Source organism: Echiichthys vipera (genome assembly GCF_963691815.1).
Source record: "Echiichthys vipera genome assembly, chromosome: 12".
Classification (NCBI taxonomy): Eukaryota; Metazoa; Chordata; class Actinopteri; order Perciformes; family Trachinidae; genus Echiichthys; species Echiichthys vipera.
This window is the reverse complement of record NC_139837.1, coordinates 14,288,950-14,315,084: the sequence shown is the minus strand read 5'-3', so window position 1 is coordinate 14,315,084 and position 26,135 is coordinate 14,288,950. Positions and strand designations below refer to the sequence as shown.

At 39.9% G+C, this 26,135-nt stretch overlaps 2 protein-coding genes across 6 annotated transcripts in view; both read left to right on the top strand.

The window, feature by feature from the left end:
* mboat2a (membrane bound O-acyltransferase domain containing 2a) overlaps nucleotides 1–19,605 on the top strand; it is a 42,235-nt gene extending 22,630 nt beyond the window's left edge. Inside the window, exons 1-12 of one of the 2 annotated variants that reach the window (XM_083924293.1) lie at nucleotides 237–311; nucleotides 3,559–3,636; nucleotides 8,605–8,700; nucleotides 9,655–9,710; nucleotides 11,433–11,487; nucleotides 12,524–12,710; nucleotides 13,271–13,463; nucleotides 14,106–14,209; nucleotides 14,293–14,357; nucleotides 14,739–14,871; nucleotides 15,679–15,830; nucleotides 17,113–19,605. In XM_083924293.1, coding sequence (XP_083780419.1) covers nucleotides 3,605–3,636; nucleotides 8,605–8,700; nucleotides 9,655–9,710; nucleotides 11,433–11,487; nucleotides 12,524–12,710; nucleotides 13,271–13,463; nucleotides 14,106–14,209; nucleotides 14,293–14,357; nucleotides 14,739–14,871; nucleotides 15,679–15,830; nucleotides 17,113–17,278 — 1,239 coding nt within the window. In that variant the 5' untranslated portion in view covers nucleotides 237–311; nucleotides 3,559–3,604 and the 3' untranslated portion in view covers nucleotides 17,279–19,605. Of the gene's footprint in view, nucleotides 1–236; nucleotides 312–3,558; nucleotides 3,637–8,604; nucleotides 8,701–9,654; nucleotides 9,711–11,432; nucleotides 11,488–12,523; nucleotides 12,711–13,270; nucleotides 13,464–14,105; nucleotides 14,210–14,292; nucleotides 14,358–14,738; nucleotides 14,872–15,678; nucleotides 15,831–17,112 lie in introns of those variants that run through there. The other variant, XM_083924292.1, reaches the window with a different exon arrangement.
* Nucleotides 19,606–21,670: 2,065 nt separating this feature from the next.
* kidins220a (kinase D-interacting substrate 220a) overlaps nucleotides 21,671–26,135 on the top strand; it is a 45,133-nt gene continuing 40,668 nt past the window's right edge. For all 4 annotated transcript variants that reach the window (XM_083924093.1, XM_083924092.1, XM_083924091.1 and 1 more), the window contains exon 1: nucleotides 21,671–21,796. The gene's annotated coding sequence lies outside the window, so the exon portion shown is untranslated. The remainder of the gene's footprint in view (nucleotides 21,797–26,135) is intronic.

The following is a 26,135-nucleotide window of genomic DNA, read 5'->3' as shown; positions in this document are numbered from 1 at the left end:
TGAGCAGAACTGATGTTGGTGAACATATAAATTTGACAAATAAAGAAAATCCCCAGGGTTTATTGCAGTCATAATGTGTGTGTGTGTGTGTGAGTGTATTTGTGTGTGTGTGTGTGAGACACGGGGGAGAGGTGTCACAAAGCAGTGGTTGGCAATCAGAGAGCTGCTCGTCCTGCACACTGGAATTGGCTCGGGTGGGTGCCTCCTTGCCGACATTTACAAACGTCCCACAAAATAACAAGAAAACACAAAATAAAGGCAGAGTGTCTCTGCAGATACAAACACCAACACACACTTTTAGTGAGACATAAGTGAGAGGAATTACTTCTGTATCAGTTTATACATTTTTAACATTTAATATTGTTCCTTTTTAAATTAATTTTTTAAGAATGATTGAAAATTATTTTGTTTGATTTACAAGTTGAGTAAAACATTCTTACATTGAAGCAGTAATGAAACAGAATTATGACTTAACAACTTGGGTAATTGTGTAATTTAATGGGTCTATATTTAACTGCCTAATAGACTGCTTTAAATTCCAGTGACAATTATTCATTTACCGGAAATAATTTACATTACATTACTGACATTATTCATACATATTATCTACATTTGGTTCTTTTGGAATAAAATGGATACAGCACTGACCAACATGAAGGGACATTAGCTAATTAATAGCCTTTCCCCTGTTTTAAGAAGGGCAACAATGATTATTTTCATTATCCATTAATCTGCCAATTATTTATCAGATTAATCAACATATTGAGGTGCCATTGGTGATTGTTTTCTGGGGTAACAGTTTTCATTTGTAGAGTGTTTATTCATTGTCTTACTTTTAAGTTATCAGTCACTCCAATGAGTTTGCAGTTCCTAATTATGCGTTGGCTCTCCCATCAACATCCTATAGTCTTTTCCTTGTTTGAGACTTTATGTCGACCCCCTCGCTGCCCTTCCCCTCCTCATTCTCCCTTGCTCCATGTTCATTCTCCTCATCCTCGCCAAAGCAAATGGGTCGATCAGGGAGTAACGGATATCCAATTATACAGCTTTTGCCCTGTAATAGACAGCCCACTGTACCTCTGGCAGAGGGCCTCTCAAAGTGCCACTGTGTCTGTCTGTGTGTGTGTTTGTATAGAACAGCAAATTTTAGCAACATTAGCCAGACATCCGGGCCGTGGGAAAATACTAACCAGGTGAAATGTTGCCTGGTCATTGGGTAATAGGTGACCTTGTCAACAGACTCTGACACTACTGACACTGAGCTGCGGTACATTTTGTTTGTTGTGGCTGGAAGAGGTGATGTAGTTATGAAAAACAAGACAACCTTCCTGTTGAAGCATGCCATGACAGTGTCTCACAAAAGTGACTACTTTATTTACTAATGCTTTCAACCAAAGCATGGACTGATGTGTATTATAAATAATTGAAAATATGTATAATTGCCTCATGTGAGTAGATATCAGCATTTGTTTCCATACATTTTGTTTTATTCCAGCCAAAGAAAATGTCACCATGATATGTTATGCTGCTAATTAGCTGTAGTGTAAAGGTGAATGTTTAATGTTAATAAGTATTTACAATGCCTTCTCCTTACCCCATTTTCATGAATCTACATTTAACATGAGGGAAAACAAGTATCAACTAGAGGTAAAAGATCTATACAACAGCAGTAGAGAGATGTTCCTATCGGCTCACCGATACTGTAAACTGTCTAGTGGAGTTATGAAGATCGTAGGCTACTTTCAACAATGAGAAGGTGACAGCAGATTGTCACCACATCTTAGCAATACAGCAAAACATGTATAAAACAAATAAGGAACTGAAACATAGATCTACAACAACACAAGTGAAATGACTGTTCTGTATTCACTGAGCTGTGAATGGGCACCATACTAACATGATGTCAGATGAATTTGTAATTTGAATAAAATACAAACAAAAACATTATTTTAACAGCCCTTTGTCCAAATAGGCCAAACAGTCAAGAAATGTGTGTCTGTGAAAGCTTGCCAAAGAATTTTATCTGCTGCAGTAATTAAAGAGGACGAGCTCCTTTAAATATCTATAAGCAGGTACATTTCACAAAGGTTGTATCTGGTATTTATTGTGCTTGGCGCAGTGCTTGAAGCTAAGTATCATATGATAGCCTCTGTATCTAAGGTAATTTCATTACTAATGGCCGATGGCTTCTGACATGTAAATAGTAACTGGGGTTTGGTATTTACAAAACAATTGGACTATGCTCTTGGAAACTATTATGTGTTGTGTTGTAAATGCACACGGTTTGGTACACCTTGCCACTGCCTTGCCGTCTCTTTTCTACGGCATTACTGCCGCTACATGTTCATTCTAACAGATGCTAATTACCAAAATAATAGTGTTCTTATCACTTTAATTTCTGATTTTACAATACCAAAGAGGTTGAAATAAGAGATTCAGTAAGACAGATGTAATTCATTTATAAACCTCTCAAGTAGAGTAAGGTCACAGTAACTTAGAGCAGTGCACATGTTAATTGTTTATAGGAACCCAAACAGTCAGTCAGTGCAACTTGTTCTTGTGAAATGCATGAATGCATCTATGCACACACTTGCATTTGCACCCTTTTATTCACACGCACGCATAATATTTTGAGCTTTCGTTGCACACACACTGTTCTTTCTTAGAGGGCACCTGGTTGCACCCCTAGAGGATCTGCCTCGCAGATGCTGCAGAGTGTTAGTTTATTTTAGGATGTATTCCCCCTCTGTCAGGCGCACAAGCTTGTTTCTGCATGCCTGGAACATTGCTTTAATAGGGGACTGAGCTCATTTTTGCTTTTGTTGACATGCTAACAGATCATGCTTGTTTTAAACATCCGAGGCTTACCGGTCAGAAGATTACTATGTCTTAAGATATCCCCCCCCCCCCCCCCCCTTAATCAGATATTACTGCATTCTTAATCCTTTTATTTTCTGAGCAGCTAATTTAATTCACAATGCTTGTGCTCTCTTGTTCTCTGCCAACCCCTGATGCCCTTGCCCTTTCTGTTGACTCACTACTAACACAGTGTGGCATCTCTCCTCTACTGGAGGGTCTGACGTCGGTAGCATCACACACTGTGCCCTTCAAAGACCCATCTGGTAGCTGCTGCTGGTGAACTGTGTATTTGTGCGTGTGTGCGTGTGTTCTTCACGGAAAAGGAAAGAGGTGGACATCAGTCACAGTTTGAACACACACATTCATGTACAAGTCCCTGTAACAGTGGGGTGTAAGGTATCTTACAGCTGGTCTTACAGCTGGAAGGTATGAGAGTCAATTAAAAACATAGCGTGATGTGATTGTCACTGTCCTGCCCTGTGACTATAGATGACACATTACTGGTTATACACAAGACCGGCTTCACATTGGCTGATGGAGTGACTTTGGTTTCATAATACTGTGATTTCCTCTTCCTAATGACTGTATGGGATGACAAAGCAGGATGTGGATCGCAAAACAAAGAGCTAATAAGTGAATATTTTCAATATAGTGAATATGAGATGAATCAAGTAATTGATGTCGTCTGTCTCCCCACAGGTATTCCCTCCATTTCCTGGTGCAGAGCGGACTGTCCTACAGTGTGATGGTCTTTGCTGGTCTGGAGCACATGCACAAGTAAGTGCACCAATGAAATGCAAAATTTGATTAAATAATTTACAAGGTTATTTTGCCTCGTGGTTCCTGGAAGTGTCAGAATCACACAGAAATTTAAGGGTAAGAGGAAGTATGACAAAGATATTTGTCCAAGCCAGTAAACCCAAATCTTGTCATACATTTTTGATTAAATGTTAGATAATGTAAATGCCTCACATCAGTTAACTGTAGACCGCTCTTGTTTTTGCGTCATTCGTCTTTGTTGTGTTTTTGAGACATGCAAGCCTGGGTCACGATGACGATGATTCTGCCCCTGGTCCTCCAGCTGTGGCCATGACTCATCAAGACTTAAACACACATATACACACCCATAGACACACATGGTCTTTGATGTCATTAATATTATTTTTTTTAACCAGAAATCAAGGGTTATAAGCACAGGTGTAAACCAAAGACTATATATAATAATAATAAATAATAAATAATGCGCAGTAGGGATCGGGAGTTAGAACCGGGTCATCGTAGTCTCGTCCATCAACCTTTCTGACCAATCGGAAGCAGCTGTCAGTCATAACGTTTTTCACTATTTTTATAGCATCAAATAACTTATTAAAACAAAAGTTAGCAGGGAAATGAAAACTTGACCATACAACAGCATGGTAAGAAAAACCTAAAATAACACAAACTATCTTTGGGGGAAAATGATTTGTGCTTCCCTAACGCTAAAATTGGGGTTACTTCACTGCAGCCAGCCACTGTCAAGCGGTCCATCTTTATATACAGTCTACGTTGTAAACAGTAGATGGGTCTTCTGAGGAGAGCACTTTTAAATATGGTTACAAAACAATCACAATAGCGTCTTCCCCTTCGACAGAAATGACTCAAAACCCCATGACAGTGACTGAACACAGGACATCCAAACTAGAATATGGCATTTCAACATATAGCCACATCACAAGTCACATCACATTATTCCTGGCAGTTTAACCCTCTACAAACAGCATTAGTGTGCTTTTAGCCTGGTTTTCTGCCTCTTGTGTATGTGGGTAGATAAGATTCTCCCTCTCATTGTAGCTCTTATGAAACGGAAAAGTCTGTGGCAGTCGCCCAAGCCAAAGCGACACACCTCCATCGCATTCAAAAAATAAAGTTCACCAAGCACCCCCAACCCCCTCGGATGGAAGTTGCAGAGGCAGGGCGCACTGACATGTTCATGTTTGCAGAGGGCGTTGAACCCACTGCCTCAGGGCTTTGCATAACAAATGCATTGTTACCTCCGCAGCAGGTTGTGATTTCACTGACGTCGTGTGCTTTTGGAGACTCTGTTTAACCCATGGCTGCATTGTGACAGCTTTATGGAGTTGCTAAAAGCCTTTTTCTGGTCTGTGGGAATGGCTGTGAACGTGAACCCAGCTTAGTGCTGCTCTAAACTGACCACTTTGTTCGGCGATGAGGCATCATATTTCAATCTCTCGATTTTCCCCTCTTACCACTCCCTGACTCTCTTTTACAGTCCGCCTGTTGGATGTGGTGAGTAGACAGGGAAGGTTCTAGATGCTAACCTACTGAGCACACTGTACACACAGTAAGGGCAGAGAAGTTAGATATGGTGTAACCTGAGAAAAAGGCTGTGACGGTAATGCACTTGCCCTCTTTGTTTGATACTAAAGAAGAACCACAGCATTATAATTACCAGGACTAAGAAATCGGATGTATTATAATATAAATATAGATTTTCTTTTTATAGATCTTCTAGGTTAGTTTTCAAATTTCTTGGCTCGTGACCCTTGAAAGAACGCAATGTCTACTTGCACCCACAAGCCATATGTCCATTGGTTGTAACAAAGTTTCTTTAATTTGTGTCCATCCACTTATCTCTCACCACTTATCCCACTCGGGGTCGCCAGCTGCTATTGGGCAAAGTCGGGGTATGCCCTGGACAGGTCCCCAGACTATCACAGGGCTGACACATAGAGACAGATAAACGTTCCTGCTCACATTCACACCTACAGGAAAATTAGACTCAATTAACACCTGCATCATGTCTCTGGACTGTGGAAGAAGCTGGAAAAAACACATCCTGACCCCCCTGAGATGTATCTTACGACCTCTTGTTTGTCCGGCAACAGGTTAACGACGGTTAAAGGGATGTGTTACATAATATTATTTACATACATCTGTTTATTAGATCTTATTATTAGCAGTGGGTGTCGACTGAATTTGTCCAGAGGAGGAAAGGGTGATTCTGACAGTTGAGATGTCTTCATCTTGATATTTACCTAGTATCTCAGCTCTGCTACCAACTTTGCAGCTCAAAAACACTAAAAGCAGAGCAGAAACTTTGCTGCGCAGGTGCACTGAACTTTCCCTGTCTAGGATGATCTACCTTCTCATGAAACCCTTCTACTGCCCTGTAGACCTCACCAACTCCTTGAGCAACTCCTGAGGGCCTGAGTAAAGGATGAAATGAAGAGCATTTATTCTATCTGTAACATAAGCTTGCAGTTTATTTGAAATTCATATTAGTTGTGGTGTGAAAGCATGACTGTGAACCTGACTGTGATAAGTGCAAATTACTGACTCACAGTGTCATGCTGAACAGATGGAAATTTCCTCTGGATCCTCGTATGCATGTGAGTACGAAGTGTGCCTCGAGGCATTTACTGTGCACACACCCTTAGAAAGAGGTCTTTGGAGTGTTCAGACATTTATATATAGCCTGTTTTTCCATTTTCACCGTCTGTGTGAAGTGTGTATCCATACCTGTTGCTCCTTGTTTAGGCCTTGACCTGTCTACCGCTGTCCCACAGTGAGAAGCCAGCCTACTTTAGTCCCAGGCTCTATCCGATGCCTCGAGTGAAAATGAAACACCCCCCTTTTGAATTACACAAACACAAATCAGAGGAGGATAACGACAGGATTCCTGGTGGGCCTGCTGCAAATAGCTGCTGCAGCACATATGCAGTAGTTCGTATCTTCACACATAACTGCAGCTGTGTGCTGCCAGAGAATGCTGATCTCAGGATTGCTGAGAGCAGAGCACATGTTGTTGTTGCTGAGGATGGAAAATGTTAGTAAAGTCAAGAGAAAAACTTTAAGCTTTCTTGCACTGCTAAATTGTCCATTTGTCATATAGTCTGGGGTTGAGTGCATTTAGTCTTTGTGTTAAAGCTAGTAAAATATCCGTCAGAGGAATCTTTTCTGTTGTTTTTAATGCGAATACAACCTCTTTTCATCTTATCTTGACATTGCTGAAGTTTTCTATAGAAGGATTTTGTCACTTGCTTCAAGAAAATGTCAACTTAGGTAAAACTACATTGTAAGCAAGTTTAACAGAACAACTTGGCCTACTCCATAGGCAGGATTTTGGTTCAGGTGTTTCTACAGTGTATATAACACAACACTGAATAGGGAAAAATACTTGCTATACTATGCAGTTGTATATTTGCCTTGGATTTATTTAACAAGAAGAATGAAACCGGTTAAAACAATTTATAAAGTAAGGTCAAAGTAAGGTCATAGCATCCCTCTTTAGTTCTTAGGTTGAACCATAGACTGTAAAGTGGACCACAAGTCTCCACTTCTTCCCACTGTACAGAAGGGAAGCCAAAGTATGGCCATCATCCTGTTAGAATTTTGGAGCTAGAGTGCGTGCAGGAGGGATTGGTTGGTGGAGCCACGTCAAAGTCCTGACTGACCAATCGCGAGTTGATCACAGCTGTCAGTCACCCCGTTTTCATTGCATGGTGTGTGAATAGCCCAATAGCCTAATTTTTAGTGTGCATAACCGCAAACGTCCACGGACCCTTGTTGTATGTGATACCCCTCTCTCTGCCTACGTCTCCTGTCTGTCTCTGTGACTGTCAAATGAAGGCAAGTTGACAAATATTGATCTTAAAAAGAAGAAGGAAGCTCTATAAAACCCAGGATTGTTCTTAAACTAAATGACTCACCACAAAACACACTTTTAATTTACTGAATTACTGTAAATTACTGAATGGATCCATGCAGCACATTTAACTTAGCTCTGTTGCTTGTAGGCCTTTTGTGGGAAGATTGAGGTCTTTGTAAAGAGCTATGTCGTCTCCCATATGAGCCAGATTCTGAAAAATAGTGTGTACACTGAAAAACATGCTAAGTGTGGGTTGGATACAAACACCAAACTCTCAGCGCATATAACAGGATTGTATTATAATTATGTCCTTTTTATAGTACCTTCAAGGATGTTGTAATAGTGTCTAATCTTTGAGGTTTTACAGACTGAGAAAAGCTCTTGAAAGGTCTGAAAGTATTTCATATTGCAGAAGCCAGTTATTTTATCCTGTGTTATAAATGCTTGGCAGTAGAGATCAGATGATGTCTTGGACTGCAGATACAACAGACTGTCAGAATCAAGAGGTCCCGTAGTGTCTTATCAGCAATGCCGCTCCACGCTCCACTCGAGCTGGTGTGTAATATTCCTTCACAGAGCAGCACAATCCTCTTACTGTTGGTTTCAAAGGAATGCTAGCTAGCTTTGACTTGGGCTGACTCTGCAACAGCTTTGTACAACAGGCTTTCGTGGTGCTTTGTCTTTGGTCTTCTGTTGAAAGGTTGATTTGTCCACTGTCTTCGACCACTGACCCTGACATATTATTGGAGCCTCCTCTGCTCTTTTGCCCGAGGCCCCCCCCCCATCCCCACTCCCCTTTCCATAGATCTGCCCTGGTGTCGAAGCCTCTGTCTTTTGTGCCGTTCTGGAAGAAAGTCCTTGTAAGAAAACAAAGTGATGGACTAATAACTCTGAGGTTAAATTTTAACAATGCATATGTTAATGTTAGGCCTGAAAAGTTCCATGCCACTGTGAAGATGATCGAGAATGACAGTTGCTGTCCAACAAGACTTCCAAGTTGTTTTTGGCTTTCTGTATTTTTACACATTTATTTCCCCCCACATACATTGTGTAATGAATTATTTCTCTAATTTCTCCTCCTTTCTTTTTCTGCACAGGTACTGCTTCATTGTGACACTTGGCTACCTGATATTATGTCAGATCACACGAGTATACGTGTTTGACTATGGCATGTACTCTGCAGACTTTACAGGGTAAGCTACACTAATACCATAGAGCTTTTTAAAAATCTTTTTGGTTCTTAATTAAAAACCGATGACCTATATTGGTTTTCATTTTGAATGCTATATTGAGTAGAGAGTTAATAAAACAGTAGTTACCATTTAGAGTCAGGGGAATAAAGGACATGACTAGTAACAGAAACAAGAATGTGTCACACTGCTGTGTCGGATAGCGACTTTTGTAGTCGGTTCCCACTCCTCCAGACTGTCTGACAATGCAAGCAGACAGCCTGCACTCCCAGCAGGGTGGGGGTGGCTAGTTGCTAAGCAACCCAATGCAAACCCATATTGCCTCTGTGAGTGCAGAGATTTTACTCTTTCATGTACCTTGTCTGTTTTTCTTGAAAATGTCAAATTCACATTTCCCTCAATGTCAGTGTGACCCTTGTAGCCAAATGTCCTTTGTTCTGCAGGACCAGATAGTCTAAAAATTCTCTTCAATTTTATTAAAAGAACAGAAAATGTCTGACCTGATTGTTTTTGTCTTTTCATGTATGAAATAAGTCAAATACTTGTGCTTGCTGATGAACAAAAAGGTTGTAAATGCAGATTAAGGCACACGAGAGCAGAGAAGAGAGGAAGAGAGCTGAGTAGCATAGGTAAATAAATAACAGAGAAAAAGAAAAGAATGAATAGCTACAGGAAGTGGTAAAGTAGTAAAAAAAGCAATTATACTGGAGAAAACTTCCCATTGTGGACATACTGCAGCGAGTACTGTTCCTATTATTACTGGCTAAATTAGCATCTAAGCCATTAGTTACATGAAGCCAAACAAACATAAAAAAAAAAAGTTTAAACATGAGAAAAAATATATTCATCAGAAAAATGCGAGCATATTAAGAAAAAGTCAAACATGTGCTGCAGGGGAATGGTTTTGAAATTCTCAATAGTAACATGTCCTTTTTTCTGTTTGTTGCTCTTTATCAGGCCCATGATGGTTATAACACAGAAGATCACCAGCTTGGCATTTGAAATACATGATGGTAAGTCCAAAGCGTGTGTGCGTGTGCGTGTGCGTGTGCGTGTGCGTGCGTGCGTGCGTGCGTGCGTGCGTGCGCGTGCGTGTGCGTGTGCGTGTGTGTGTGTGTGTGTGTGTGTGTGTGTGTGTGTGAAAAAAAAGGCATGACAGAAGTGAAAATGGTTCAGTTCTCTTTGGAGTTTCCAAAATGAATCACATGGCCATGTTTCCGAGCCAGTAGTCTGTTCTGACAATGGGCTAGTGAACCAGAAAGAGAGCAACGGTTATGTAATGGAGAAATGACCAAGTATGCACTCTCCCCTCCTATCTCTCTCACACACACACACACACACACACACACACACACACACTCTGTTTGTTGACACTTTAATGACTGACTTTAAACTCAAGCTGATTTTAATTAGGCTACATACAAAGGAAACTTATCATGCTCATTTTCAGGTTCATACAGTTTCTGAATACAGGTTGTGTGCATTTCTCCGGGGATTGACGGTTTTGATTTAGATATGGAAACCTCACTTTTTACAATATGGGGCCGTAAGACATTTGATAGTAAAGCTTTAACCATTTACTAGCAAAATGTTATCTAAGGTATAGTGTAAGTGTCAAGTTTTTTTTACTGAAATTGCTTTGAGGATAACGATGACCTGGACGAATGAGAACATTCACAGGCCTATAGTGTAAGTAGTTTGCCAATCATGTGCCATGCTAATGCTGAAGTCAGCTTTTCGAAACATCAAACGCCACGTGCTAATGAGCAATAAATAAAGATAGAGATTGACAACAAGGTTAAAATAAGCAAGTGTGATCAAGCATCAAAGAGGTTTAGAGATCGAGAGCATGATGAGAGCTTTTTAGCTCCAACTTGGAGACTTAAGGCTCCTTAGGATATATCTAGACTGAACACAATCACAGTTTGGCAGTGTAATGGCAGTTTGTGTATTGATGTGTGTGTTGGCGGGTGGGTGCATGTAGGCAGTGTAGAGAAGAGTAGTGTTTCAAATTCTGATCGGGTCACTGATTCTCCTCGCAACTGTTAACTGTTAAGTCTAATGAGAATCTAAGAGTCTAATCCACATCCTCAAGGAACTGTCACACCCTGATACACCCTGTATTTGGCCTTTATTTCCCCCAAAACAGTAAAAATACTTATGAGTGACTGCTCATGTTCCAGCTTTTAAGAATACAGAGTTATTAAAGGCACAGTGAAGCTGCTTCACATTTAACCTTTGCATTTGCTCCTGAATCAGAGGTTTAATTGCGGCCACGTAACTAAACACAGCCTTGCACCATGAGCCGTACACTCAACCTTACATTTACCCCCATGATGCCAAAGCTGGCCATGAGTGTTCAGGGTAATGAGTTGCAAAGCAGGTCTTCATAAGCAAAGAGTTGACTATTAAAACAAATGTTCCCAGATATTTAGCCTAAAGAATAGAAAACAGACCTTTACTAACCTTCTAACAGGGACCACGATCAACATGTCTAGCCAAAGTGTAATTTGTCCTCTTAGAGTGTTTATCAGAAAGAGCCAAGACAAAAGTACAACCATATGCATCATACTTTCTTTCCTCTCTGTCCTCTGTTAAATCAGCAGAAAGAAGGTGGTGCTTTTTACATTCCATACCACCTGTTGCTATTTGCATCTGATTTTGAGAGCGTGATTTGCAGGTATATATGTGCATAAATTATTGTTTTTCAAGTATGTCTTTGTGTCTGTCCATAGGTCTGACCAAGCGAGAGGGACAGCTGACTCCCAGTCAGAAATACCTAGCTATCAGGTATGTGACTCAGGTATGTTTTTACTGCTTCAGATGATGGATTCATTCAACCGAGCCGAATAATAAAGAAAAAAGCCGACATGGTGTCAAATCAGTCTGAAAGAAATGATGCTCTTCATTTTAATAAAGGCTTCATTGATTTCTGCATATTAAATTACCGCCTCTGTGGTGTTGTCAAGCAGTTGTTAGGCACTACCTCTGTAGCTAGGAAACCACACATTCTCTGCTCTTGTGTGAACTGTATTGTAGGAATGCCTTGCCCCTAATCTGTCCTGCAATACAACTCCAGTTGCTTACCTGACCGTTACTATTGGAGATCTAGAAACAATGCATGAAGCAGGATTTGAGTGGGGAGATGAGTTGCTGCTGTAAGCTAACAGAGAGTTAATATGTGATCACATAGCTGAGCAGAACAGACATAAGAGTCAAAGCAGGACTGACATCTTTTGCGCAATCTTTGCAAAGATTGTTAGGCACGGCTTGGAAATACACCTATACAAAATATATACAACAGTATATTCACCGATCATAGGCCGAGAAATGAGGCACCAAATATTCGCTTCATAAACCTTTGCAGGGCTACTGTGAGTCAGCCGTTAACTCTTGAGATGGCTACTGGGAAGGTAAGGTATTAGCATTCGAAAAACAAGAGCTCCTGTTCAGAGAGTTAGATTGCTGCCTCACCAAGCAGATTAAATTCAGCAAGGAAGGCTTCAGAATCAGTCAAAGCACTCAGGCCCTCCCTCTTGTCCTGAACAGTTCAATAGAATGGACCGTACTGGTTTCTCAGTGTTCAGGAAGCCATCTCTAAATATGGTATTATGTTATCCTATCTTACCTTATCCTGTACTGAATTTTAGATCAAACTACATGAAAAGATACACACACACACACACACACACACACACACACACACACACACACACACACACACACACACACACACACACACACACACACACACACACACACACACACACACACACACACACACACACACACTTATATATCTGCTCTTGTCCCTGTGGCCTTTAAGCCGGATGCCCAGCTTGCTGGAGTACTTGAGCTACAACTGTAACTTCATGGGCATCCTGGCAGGGCCCAGCTGCTCTTACAACGACTACATGGCCTTCATCGAAGGCACCTGCTACCAGCCGCGCCACCAGGAGAACGCCAACGGCAAGGAGAACGGGAAGTACAAGCAGAGCGAACCCTCACCCAAGGTACAAGACTGTTGTAACCACTTGAATTGGAGTGCATAAATTATGTGGAGTCTCTGTGGTAAAGTAGCCCTATATTTTGTGCTGCTGTGGTTGAAAACATTCTTAGATGCTTTAAACTCTCAAAGAGAGTGCTTGAATGTGCGGCTATGATATCACAAAATTGGACTTTAAAATATGCAATTCTCTTTTAAGTGCATATTTGGGTAATGTTTGAAAAAGGCAAATGCCCTAGCGAAGCCGTTTTGAAGGGGTGTAGGATAATTAGTATGGCTGCCTTCAGAGAAACAGAAACTGAGACATTATTGAGAATTTAATGATGCAAGTGTCTTAACCTCAAGGTTACCTGCTACATAATGCATTAACAATTTAATTACACTCCAAGATTTGAGTGTGTATTCATCTCAGAAGAGAAAGGAACAGAGTGGAACAGTCGTTGCTGAATATGAAACACTTAAGGACTTGAGTTAACCTCGAGCAAGCTTAACTTCTCCGAATGTGGTTATTGAATATTAACAGGGCTGCTTCTTTGCATCCCACTCTCCTCTCTCATCTCCACCCAGAATGACGTCATTTCTAAGCTGTGTACATGTGCCATCTCGCTGGCCATCTATCTGTCGCTGTGCAAGCTGCTCCCTGTGGAGCACTCCATAGACGATGACTTTGTCAGCTCCACGCCCTTCCATCTTCAGGTCATCTACCTTTACCTGGCCATGTTGGCTCTGAGGCCAAAGTACTACTTTGTCTGGACACTTGGTGAGTTTCATAATATGACTTTCTTACTGGAGTAACACATTTCTTCCCGCCCATTTTATGTTCATAATCCAAGATATGTACAGTATAGATTTGTTTTTATTTGCTGGTGAATCAGACTGGTAGCGTGACAGTGATTGGGCCCTGAAATCACCTTGATGGCCTTTATGTATCTCTGTCTTCTTCTGTCAATGATGAAATCGACCTCTGCTTTGAGAGGCCTCTGCTTTATCCTTTCTAATAGCTTGACTCCTGATACATTGCTAAAACTGGTTTGAATTTTAAACAGAGGTGTTACTGCTTTGGTTTTGTACAGTGCTAGTGCTAATATAAGTGATATGAACTCACTGAGCTGTTCTTGGTTAGAGAATTTAGTTATTTTTAAAGTAGCTTGTATAGTATGTTGAGGCACAGCCTAACATCAACTCATATTTAAAAGCATTTCTTGAAGCAACAGTGCCATCTAGTGCTGAGTTGAAAACTGCCACTCTTCATTCTTAACAATGACAAACACATGTGGTGCCAGATCTCCATCTGTTTCTGTCATTGCGTCACAAACCAATGTATTCGAAGGATATGCAGCTGTTGTCGTCCTTTACTGTTGCTGTTGTAGTACTCAGAAACATTTGTACCTTTCTCCTGCAGCTGACGCTATCAACAACGCTGCTGGATTTGGCTTTAATGGATACAACAAAGATGGCTCCCCACGGTGGGACCTGATATCAAATCTCAGAATTCTGGACATTGAGGTTAGGGCTCTTTTTATGACACCTAGTATATCCATATAAAGTCATTTTTTTGACTCAATTCTAAAGTATAATGTCCATTTCAGTTCGCCACCAGTTTCAAGATGTTCCTAGACAACTGGAATATCCAGACAGCTCTTTGGCTCAAAAGGTAAAAGGATTCAGCTTGTAATACTGTATCTTGCTCAGTTTGTGTGAAAGCAAGCCCTGGCTGTAGAAGGTTGATTATGATCAATTTCTACATATCTACATATCGGTAGCATTTAGATTTTTAATCATACTTTACTGAAACCATAATTTAAATGGCTTGATTGCAAAATTTGCCACACAATAATATTGCAAATGTTTACAAGCTACATCATATTATCCATCACCAACTGGTCTGTTCTTATTACAAAGACCAACAATGATGACTTAAATTGCAGTTTATAATGTGCTTAAATTTGATGACCACTACCCATTTGTGTATTTTTTTCAAATGGTGACCGGTGGCTTTTTAATTATTTTCTTCTACTGTCAATGTTTTCCTCAGGGTTTGCTATGAGCGCTGTCACATCAACCCCATGGCTGCCACCTTCCTGCTGTCGGCCATGTGGCACGGGGTGTACCCCGGCTACTACCTGACCTTCCTCACTGGCATTGCCATGACCATGGCCGCACGTGCAGTGAGTACACACACAGCTTATGGCTATACAGTACATATTGTCTATCAGCCTGATATATAATTCTTGAGTGGTACTTTATGCTCTGGCAGCTCATGAATAACGATATTGAGGGTGAATCCTACAGTCATTATAGACATATTGTCTAAGAGCTCTTTAGATTTACCACTGCTACTTAGAAGAACCACAAACACACAACAAAATCCCTTTATGGAGAGTAAGGGGATAATGATAAAGTAGTAAACCAACCACTTATACCTCATGTTCAAGTGTGAGGCCATTACCACTAATCTGTGTGCTAAGCCGAACCTCTTCACACTAGTCTTGTGAAAGGAGACAAGATGATATTTATGTCAAGACAGCGGACTGATGATACAGGGGGGATAATCTACCCGAGCAGGGTTGATTAACTGAAACGCCTGCACAGTAAATTTGTCGTGCAGGTGAGTTCCTGCAGGGACTCTCTTCTTCTTAATCTAAAGGAGGACAAGAGGACCACTGACCCAGTTAGACTATAAAACTACTGGCCACTGCCCACACTGACATGTTCAGAGATAGATGTCTCTGGAGAGTTATGAGATGGAAAAAGACAGTGAGAGAGGGAAAAAAGGAGAAGGATGAGCATATTATAAGCAGAACTAGGCACTAATGCCTGCTGCCATGAAAGAATTCAGGAAGTAGGTCAATTGGTTTAATTCAAGTCTGGTCTATTGTAGAGTAAAATGAGTGGGGTGCAATTAAAAGTTTACAGATTCACTTGAAAATGATGTTGGGAAGTTCAACTCACGGGATGTTTTTCTTCTCTTCCAGGTAAGGCACAACATCAGACCGTACTTCATGGTTGCTGACTCCTACAAGCGCATCTATGATGTCATCACGTGGGCATGGACGCAGGTTGCCATTAGCTACACAGTGGCACCATTTGTCCTACTCGCTGTGGGACGCTCACTCAAATTCTACAGGTTTGTGTGATTGATCTATATGTTGGTATTGATAAGATATTTCTTTCAGCTGTATTGTTGACAATCTGGGTCTATTCGGCTGGTAAGTTGTGACGTAACGCCCTTTCGAAATACGATTTCCGGGCCCAAGTCAGTCCAAGCCTTGTATTTCTATAATGCCTCAGTGCTGTGTTCCCTGTTGTTTTGACAAATCTGAGTAAGAAAAAAACAATTTAATTGTCGTTTATCTGCTTTCCTATTGAAGAAAAGGTGTTTCTGAAGAAAAAAAGTTTGGCCGTTGTTGTCTGTTTTGTTCAACAGAGAGTTTGGACCAGGAAATGGTATTTTAAAAGGGTGTCAGACTGAATAGCCCCATTTAAACAAAAGAAATCACAGTTCAATTAGCCTCTGCTTCTCCGGGAAGCAATCAGTCAGTAAGAATGAGTTGTGTACACTGCTGTTGTGTAAAATGATTGTTATATTAAGCATATAAATGAAGTAACTGTGCTGGCCACACTGTCGAAATGAACACTTCACGTTTATTAGCCAGGTTCCCTCTTGTCAGGCTTTAACAGTTAAGTTTAACGGGACAGCTTAATTAGGAAGTATGGAGAGGATTGATGTGAAGGACATACAATGAGCAGCCTTAACATTGCTCAGCCGCTGACACCAAATAAAGGCCCACCAATGCTTAGTGTCATTCAGGTGAGGACTGTTGTTTAGTCAGCACGCAGCTGTTAGACAGACAGTATACTGTAAAAGGACTCCTTAAAGGATAAGGTAGATTTCTTTTCATATTTAGGATTATCCGACACAGAGCTGTCCTGTTTCGTATTACTATACTTTACTATTTTGGTTAAAAAATGATTTAATGCAACCTTAAGTTTGTATTTTTCTTCCCACAAATGGAGCATAACTATGACCTATTATGATGCATATTATAGCACTGTTAATCACACCTGTTGTTCTGTGAGGCTGTATTTGATGCTAATGATAGTGTCAGCATGCTCACAACAACCAGGTTTAGCAGGTATTATGTTTAATATACCATTGTAGTTTGGTGTTTTGGCATGCTAACAGTTGCTGATTAGCACTAAACACAACCTTGTGTTAGCGCTCGTGAAAAAGTCAGGGGATCATCAAAGTCATAAAGATTTATCCTCTGGGAAGCATGAATGTCCGCTCAAAATCTAAGGGAAATTCATCAATAATAATTTTAGCCTGCCCATATTTTCTGGTTTTATTCTCCAACTACTATTATAAACTGTGTTAAGACAATTCTTGCTTTGGGATGTCTATGCAGGTCCTGGTACTTCAGCTTACATCTCCTCTGCCTCCTGGTGGTACTGGCCCTACCTGTCAAATCAAGACGCCAGCAGGCCAAACAGCAGCAGGACGCTTTACAGGACAACCAGACGGACCACAACAGCACAGACAACAATTGCAACCAGAAAGACAAAGCCACATGAGGCTCAGAACAGCGACTCACGGTCCCCTTCAGCAGCAGAAACACTGAGACAAACTAGAAACCACTGAGAGCTGGAGTGTGGCGAGTCTATTAACCTGACAAAGAACCAAATATGGGACGCTCTGAGAATGCTAACAGACAGAAAAACACAAGTTAATGTTCTGTCAAAACTTCCAGTAGCAAGGATGACAGCAATCACAGTTTCTGACATGGATAAGAGACCAGGATTTTACAATGTCCACGGTGTAAACTAATGAGGGATAGTTGTTAGTTTACATTACATTAGTGGAAATGAAGAATTCCAAGCTGCCTTAAACCCTCTACGTACTCGGCTGGTAAAATAACAGTTGGATGGCACGCTGCAAGAACCTAAATGCAGTTTCACCATTGCGGTGTCGGGTTTAAACGTGCAGTATGTGGAGGGTTTTTGTCATTGTCTGGATACAAGCCTCTGTTAGGTGGAGACGGAAAATGTGTAAAAGAAACATAACCTTTATCATCAGCTGCCAACTTCAAACAGGCCTTAGGATCCTCAAAATAATGTTTGATTTCTATGTCTTTTTAAAAAAAAAAATCTTTATTGGAGAAGAATTCACATTGTACGTGTTTTGTATTTAGATGTTTGTGACAACACTATTTCAAATCAGTTCTTAATGCTTTTTTATTTTATTTTTTGCTTTGCTTCTCTTCGGGATGATTTGACATACAAAGTCCTGGAATTCAGACCTCGTCCGTCTCCATCAGTGGAAAGTCTAAAAGAGGCTCTAAATGGATTACTGTTTCTTTTTATATTATCTTCATATCTGCTGCTTTTTTCCACATGACTCATCAGATAAATGTGTGTGTTTCAAAGGGACTTCATTTTCGCTGTTGTGGTTTTCTTTTCTTTTTTTTCCTTACAAGGATTTCTGACCTGGTTTCAGGGGTGTGATTTTTATTTTTATTTTTTTTTCATCAACAGGTTTCCTCTGTGTTCAAATGTCTTGCCTCTGTAATACAATTATCCCAAACTATTTAATTAATGAATGTCCTAAATAATAAAATTGTATAACTGGGGAAACAGGATTGTTTCACCGTTGAACACTCGTACGGTTTAATTAATTGTCTTAAATCCTACAATTATAACATAATTCTAGTCGGATTATCACAGTCACTGAAGACTTATTTAACTGTCAAAAGGTTTTATAGCCATAATTATTATAAGCCAATTGAATGTAAAAGAAAAAATTTCAAAATTGATGCACAGTGCATAAAAGCACGTACTGTGTTCAAGCTGCAAACTATGTAAAGTGTGCAATTTGCATTTGTCTGCGAGGAAATCTGATATGGTTATTTATGTATGTGACATAATAATATTGTACAAAATTCAAAGACATAGACCAGCTGTTGTGGAAAGTTATCTTATTTCATATTGTGTGCACTTATGTTAGAATAGGTGATGTTTCAGGGTGCATTTGCTATAGGGTGAAAGAGACACTGGTTCCTCGCATTGTTTTGGTTCATGGCTCACCTTAAGCCTTTCAAATCATTCAGTTTACTCTTAATAACATGCAGCAGCTCAAACAGCCACCACTGTGATACATTTCTGTATCATCAGACATTTCTATGGATTTCGACAAGCATATATGGTGCAGAGGAGGCAACCTAGAAGGCACCTCACTGTTGCTTAAACAGTCAAAAGACACATTTTTACATATCTGTTAGAAATGGATTGGGGATTTCAAGCCAACGTTATCATAAACACTTTGAAGTCGTTCTTTTTTTCCTCCTAATTGTCACTAATTTGAGTTGGTTTCGTACATTTGCATCATGTAATATAATAACAAAGCAGCAGAGGTGAGCTTTTCATTTCTTTTTAAGATTTTCTAACATTTGCATATTCCTGCCATAACTGTGTGTTTACCAGTATTCATGTGATCTATATGTCGATGTGGTCTCATTTAAACTATATTTGTAGCCTCGGCCCTGTGTCGGCAAGTGTGGTCCACCTAAGGGGAAAGGGATGTTACTCTACAAACATAGCGATTCTTGCACTGCATGGCCACCCAAACCAGCAGATCAATGCAAACGGCTCCACATGTCCAAAGTGCCAAATCCTGAATGGCGCATATTTTCTGTTTGTTTTGTGTGTATGTGAGCATGTGTGCCTGCCTTCCTGCGCGCGTGCGTTTGTATGTGTGTGTGCAAATGTGTCCATGTAGTATGTGTGTGTGCGCTTGTGAAACATAACGGTTATTTTTGTGTCTGAAGGAAATTTATTGACAGATTTGTATAACAGTACATTAAAATTCTGATTTATGTGGCAAAATAAAGAGAAATTATTTTTAAACACTAGGGATGATGTTTGGAAATATATGACTACTCTTTTGTCCAGGAAGGGAAGTCTAATGACACAGCAACATCTTACTGTTACATTTGAAATATTGTTGACATGGGGCGGCCGGAGGCGCAGTGGTTAGAGCAGTCGCCCTGTGTAAAGAGGCTGAAGTCCTCGAGGTAGCAGCTGCGGGTGTGACTCTGACCTGCAGTACTTTGCTGCATGTCTCCCCCTCTCTCTAACCCCATTTCCTGTCTGCCCTATCTAATAAAAGGCTTAAACTGCCAAAAAAGCCCTAAAAACCCATTGAATGCTTCAGCATCATATGCAGACAGCATTGCAGGGACTAGGGACTATGTTACATTGTAACATTTCAGCAGCTTGCAGCAATATAATATAAGGAGGGAATTACAAACGTCTGCATGCCATTTAGTTGAGCTAGATCAAGGGCTCTGGTATTGTACATGTTAACTCAATGTCACAACTCGAACAGTCGATAGAACGAAGCCATCCTTATTGAAATTCAACTGTGCTTTTCCTGCGAACACAAGTCAACTTTGCTGCATGGGCATGCCCTGGCTCAAATGCTAACATTTAAACGTCATTGTTACTGCTAATATTATTTTCCATCACTACCATTGAAAAATCCCAGTACAATTAGTTTGCATCACTTAGTGTCAAACACAGTCACAAATGAACCGTATAAATTATCCTAATTCAAACGAGTCTGGCTCACCCAAAGAGCACTTTATGTAATTCAAAGATCCATCCTCTTTAGGTCCATTGTGTAAAGTGTAATAGACACACAAGCATATTATGAAATAGAGTAAATGCTTGTGTGGTAGAATCTGTAGTGAGAGAAGTATTCAGATCCTTTACTCAAGCAAAAGTAGCTACTGAGTTATATTTCTATATTTACAGATGTGTTTTCAGCTGAATTTACTAGAAGTATCAAACGCATTGATTATGCAGAAAAATTCCCGTAGTGAGTGTTGTATTATTTTATCTTTCTTTTAAATTTAAAAATGTATTTATTAAATATATTATTGTTACTGATTCATTCATTCATGTACAAGCAGCATTTCAATGTGAGCTGGAGCACATTTAATGTTGGATTTCATTTACTGGGAAAACAATTTGATATGCTCATTTATTGGTTTTTAAAATGTGAATCTGCAAAAGTGGTAGGCTAAAAAGTGCAATATTTCCTATTACAGTTGGTCCTCATAGTAATAACATCTGAAAATTCAGTGCTAAATCCCAACTGGCAACAATAGCTACAATTATCAGATGCATGGTCAGCTGGGATCAAAATATGAAGTGTGGTGGCATGCGGTTTTAACATGTAATAGCTAGACGGGATATGTGTTGCATATATCTGTAATTCAATTATTCCCAGTCAAAAATAATTTAATTTCAGATATCCACAATGAAATTCTTACTACTAAAAAGGACACTTTTGCTATTCATGTGCATTGGGCTTTCTATTCTAGATATCCACAATTACATTTTAGATGTCTGTAATGACATTCTTACAAGCACAAACTCCAAATTACGATATCTGCAATAAATTCTTACTAGTAATAATCTTAATGTTGGATATCCCACATAAAAACCATTCCAGATATCCATAATGTGATTTTGATCGTCCAAAATACATTCTGACTAGTAAAAATGTCATTACAGATATGTACACATGCAATTTCACTAGTAAGAATTACATTACAGAAACCAGAATGTTCACTCTAGATATCTAAAATGTTATTGTTGATATCTAGAATAGAAAGCCCAATATACATGAAGAGCAAAAGTGACGTAATTTGTACTAGTAAAAATAATGCTGTGGATAAATGATCATTCTCACTTATAAGACTTACATTTTGACTAGGAGAAATGGTGTTATGGATATTTAAAATGTAATTACAGTGAGGAGTGTGATTTGGTTAAATGTTAAAAACTCTTGCTATAAGTGGGTTTTGAGGGGGGTGGGTTGGGGGGTCCCCCGTGTGCTCCGCCACGTGACGCCACTGTAACCAGCAGTAACCGGAGGCGGAGCTACAGACTCCTACTGTAACAGCAGGTTAACGTCTCTCTGTTAAACAGACGCAGAGAAACCACAGTATGACGTGAAAAAAGGGGTTTATGACTATATTCTCCGGACGGGGGTCAAAGCACAGACGGTGACAAAGCAGTACAGCCTAGGTAAGAGTACTTTAGGTTGTACACTGTACTTTTTCTTTTCCTCTTAGAGGTGATAAAAGTGTTAAGGACCTGTTGGAGAGCTAGCCACTATGTGCTAATGTTAGCCTGTTTGGCTAGCTGTCGCTTCCTAGTGATAGTAACTGGAAGTCACTCTACTTGTAACATCTTTGTCAAAACCTGTCCATTATTGACCAGAAAAAAACAACAACTTTAGTACTTGGCTTTCTTCTTCTAGTCACAGTTGAGGCAACACGTGTGATAGCTCTGTATCTGTGTGTGTGTGTGTGTGTGTGTTTGTGTGTGTGTGTGTGTGTCATCCAGATGTTTATTTATTATTTGACAAAATTGAAAATGTTCTTACTGTCAGGACCAACTGCAATAGGAAATACTGCACTTTTTAGCCTTCTGTTTTTGCAGATTCACGTTTTAAGTTTTACATTTTTTAATAAATGAGTATATAACATTTATAACATAAAATGGGTTTCCAGTATGAAACCCAACAGAAAAATGTGATTCTAATGACTTAAGTGTAAGTCAGAGCGGTTGATGCACCATAGCTGTTCTGAAGTTGTACTTAATGTTGGAGTTGCTTAATGTTGGAGTTGCAGGCAGGAAACATGCAGCATATATATATATATATATATATATATATACATACGTTGTATACAGTGTGTTATTAACCACTGTGTTGAAACTCTGGCCTGGTTGGCTTTTTGCCAGACCTTTCTCTCCAACAGCTCCTGTGACCGGGGCTTAGTTTCAAGAAAAATGTTTTACTCCGTTAAGTGGATAACATTTCAAAGTAAAACAACAACTTTTGACCATAGACTGGGATAGAAAGACCAGTTCAAGCCAAGTTTGTTGCTTGTAAAGTCTGCAACACAACTAAGTAAACCTGTTTTTTGGAGCAGACTCTGGTAGGGAACTGAATCCTCAGCAGTTTCATACCCACATGACAAGCCATGAGGAGCTGACTGGTTAAATTTAGAGATCATATCCAGTGTTGCTTCCCAAGTTCATGTTTGTGTGTGTTCAGATAACAGCCCACTGAGCATAGCAGACCAAGAGTTGGTGATCTCATAATGATATCAAGTGGTCTGTGTTTTTACATAAATTCTGGACCGTATATGACCTGAAAGTAGATTTTTAAGTATTGATGATGCAGGTAAACCAAACAAGTGCATACTTGAAGCACCAGGCCTAAGACCTTTAGAGCTGAAATTATGTGGCAATTAATCCACAAGTTGATTGACAGAAAATGTATTGTAAACTCTTTCACTGATTGAATAAAAAGTAATTATATAAGGAAAAATGTAAAGAAAACAACAACAAAAAAAACCCTCAGTGGTTGCAGCTTACTTTAGTGTGAATATTTTTGAATCTCTCTCTGTTGGGGGCTGAAAACACATCATCTTGAGCTCCTTTCATACTAGCACTGCAAACCTGAAATTATCTAGACCTTACCCAGCGGGGCTGTATGTAAGACAAAAAAAGTCTCATTCTGTTGGACCAGGGATAAAAAAGTGTTCACCCTCCCAGCTCCCTAGTACAAAGAATAAAACCATGTGTTAATACAACTGCTCATCCTCTGTTGTATTCACAGAGAGCGAATGGGTTTTTGTGATGTTTCTCTTCAACTTGGGAAGAGAACAAACCTCTGATGGTGAAGATGAAGGGTCAATTTTAAAGGACCGCAATGAAAATGTGGGGTGACAAGATTTGGGAACTTCTGTCAGTAAGGAATGGCGCCAAATTCAAAGAACAATCGATGGAAACAATTGTTAGTTGCAGCTCTACTCTAAAATATAAAATTTATTGACACATATCAATATTTGGGTGTTTTTAAATGTTAATTTATGTGATATTTAATTTGATTTTGTTGAAATTTCTCCGCCCAACCTGAAGTGCAAGGGATTTACTATGGCAAGTGGTAATAGGTATTTGAATAAAACTATAGTGTTACAGGATTGGTTCGACATTTTGGCTTTAACTGATGAGCAATTGAGTCATTTAAACACACTAAAGTGACAAGTGATGATCTGCCAGTGACAGCTCGTATTAGTTTCAACCAAATGTTACTCTATTGCATTACTTGTTGAATGAATTAATTCAGCCAACGTTTAAGTTTTCTCTCCCTTTTTATCTGTATAATTTGGTGCTGAGCCAGTGCATGTAATGAATGGAAATCTGGTCGCGTGTGTCTATTGTGTTAGGAAGAGATGGGCGTAGGCCAGCCCCCTCATCTAATATTCAGCCTCAAGTGAAGGGGGGATGCTGAGCGTCAGCCCGGCAGTGCTTGTTGATACTGTGTGTGAGTGAGCAAGGGATAAAGGTTGGTTTTGCATAGCCAAATAAATACAAGCTTCACCCTACACCAAGGTAAGGGGTTTTTCTGTTCACCCATAGTGTTTTCTAGAGGCCAGTTGTCTTTTTTGGCAGAATTAATCATTTGTTTTAATAGCTTTTACTGTTTTTGTTGGTGTTTTATCTGCTGGTTTTTACTGAGTATGGGCATTGTTAGGTTGTGTGTGAGCTCCCATCTGATCATTGCACAACAGAGAGCAAGCTAAATGTTAACTGATTGGTCCTCATGTGGTGTTATCGTCCACCCATTGTGCTGAGAGACAAGGAGCTGAGGAGGGTGTGTCAACAGGCTCATATTTCCTTCATTATAAACAAAGGATTTTTTTTGTGACACTGTTAGATATGGGAGAACAGTTAGCAGATGACTCATGACTGAATAAACAGGGTCAGACTTTAGAAAAAAGAAAGAATATTTAGATATTAATTGATTGGTTGCTCTGAATTTGACTGAATTAACTGTTTTGGGCCTTTGTACTGAAAGCCCAACAGGCATGTGACATTTAAGCGTTTATTGAACCTGAGCTGCTTGTCTCACAGATTATGTTGAAATATTGAGCAGCGTGTTTGTTAGTCCTAATATGAAACCCATTGCCAAGGCAACTTCCAAGCAATGAATATAGCTGATTTTTTCTGTGTTGCTGTGGCAGGAAGTGAGTCTGACCATGATGGAAGAGCCCAACTTAATGAATCATTAATGAGTTTTTCATCGATTGGCTGAATCCTCACTACAACTAAAAGCTTGGGGGGGGGGGGGGGGGGGGGGGGGGTTCTTTGTCAGGTGAAATGATACATATAATGTCTGGGAGGCTTTGATATTTTACAGTATATTAGAGGAGATGAGATCTTGTCAGTGCCCGCTAGTGACATGCATGTCCCATGTGCGAATACTGCTGATGGTAAAATGGTTAACAATGACTCGATAAATGCAGGGAACATGCTAGTCTCTTTCAAGGGTTTAAAATAATCCTTTTGAATGGTGGAGCCTAATTATAGGTAATCTCTCCAAACTGGGCTGTCTGCATTGATTTGTCTGAAGCTGACATTTGCCTAACTCCGTCTTTCTGCTATTTTCCCATCAATGCAAAGTAGTTTCAGTGAAAAAGTGTGCCCCTATTTTACTTTCAGGCACTTAACAAAACAGAACTTTTCTTGTTTAGTGTACAAAAGTTCGACAAAGTCTAATTTAAGGCAGTGGAGGAGTATAGACCTGAGGTCAGTCTTGATATAATTGGAGCACACAGTCGAGCACACCAATTGTCCACGCAATCGTTGCACCAAAGGATCAAAGTTGAAAGACTATTGTTTGTCTTCAGTTGTATTTGATGACTTAGTGGACTTTATTGAGTGGAGCATTGTGATTGCTCTGCCTTCATTATACTGAGCAGAACAGATTTCAGTTCATCTTTTCAGCATGAGCAGGCAGACTGAACTAAACTGAACTGAACCAAGGGCCCCTGTTGGCTCTTGAGTAATGAGCATGTTCAGTGCATCGTCCTATTGTACACGCACTTTTACATTCTTTACTTACAACATTGTCCTACAGGTTGTTTGCGGCGGTCTACTTCATTTTTGTAGATGCCTGGTTAGGCATCAGTGAAAAAAATGTATGGAAACAATATGCAATACAATACAATACAATCAAGAGCGCGCGCACACACACACACACACGCACGCACGCACACACACACACACACACACACACACACACACACACACACACACACACACACACACACACACACACACACACACACACACACACACACACACACACACACATTCAAACACATTTCTTTAAAAAAAATAATTCTGATTGTATGTTATGCTGTTTATAGCAAAAAAGATGCAGCCTCTGTTTTTTGTTTGTGCGTGTGAGCTGGGTTTGGACTGTACTTGTTTATTGCCTAGCATCACTTCAAAGATACACCACACCCTCTTCCTGGCTTTGGCATCTCTGCTTCTCTCTTAGTAGTGC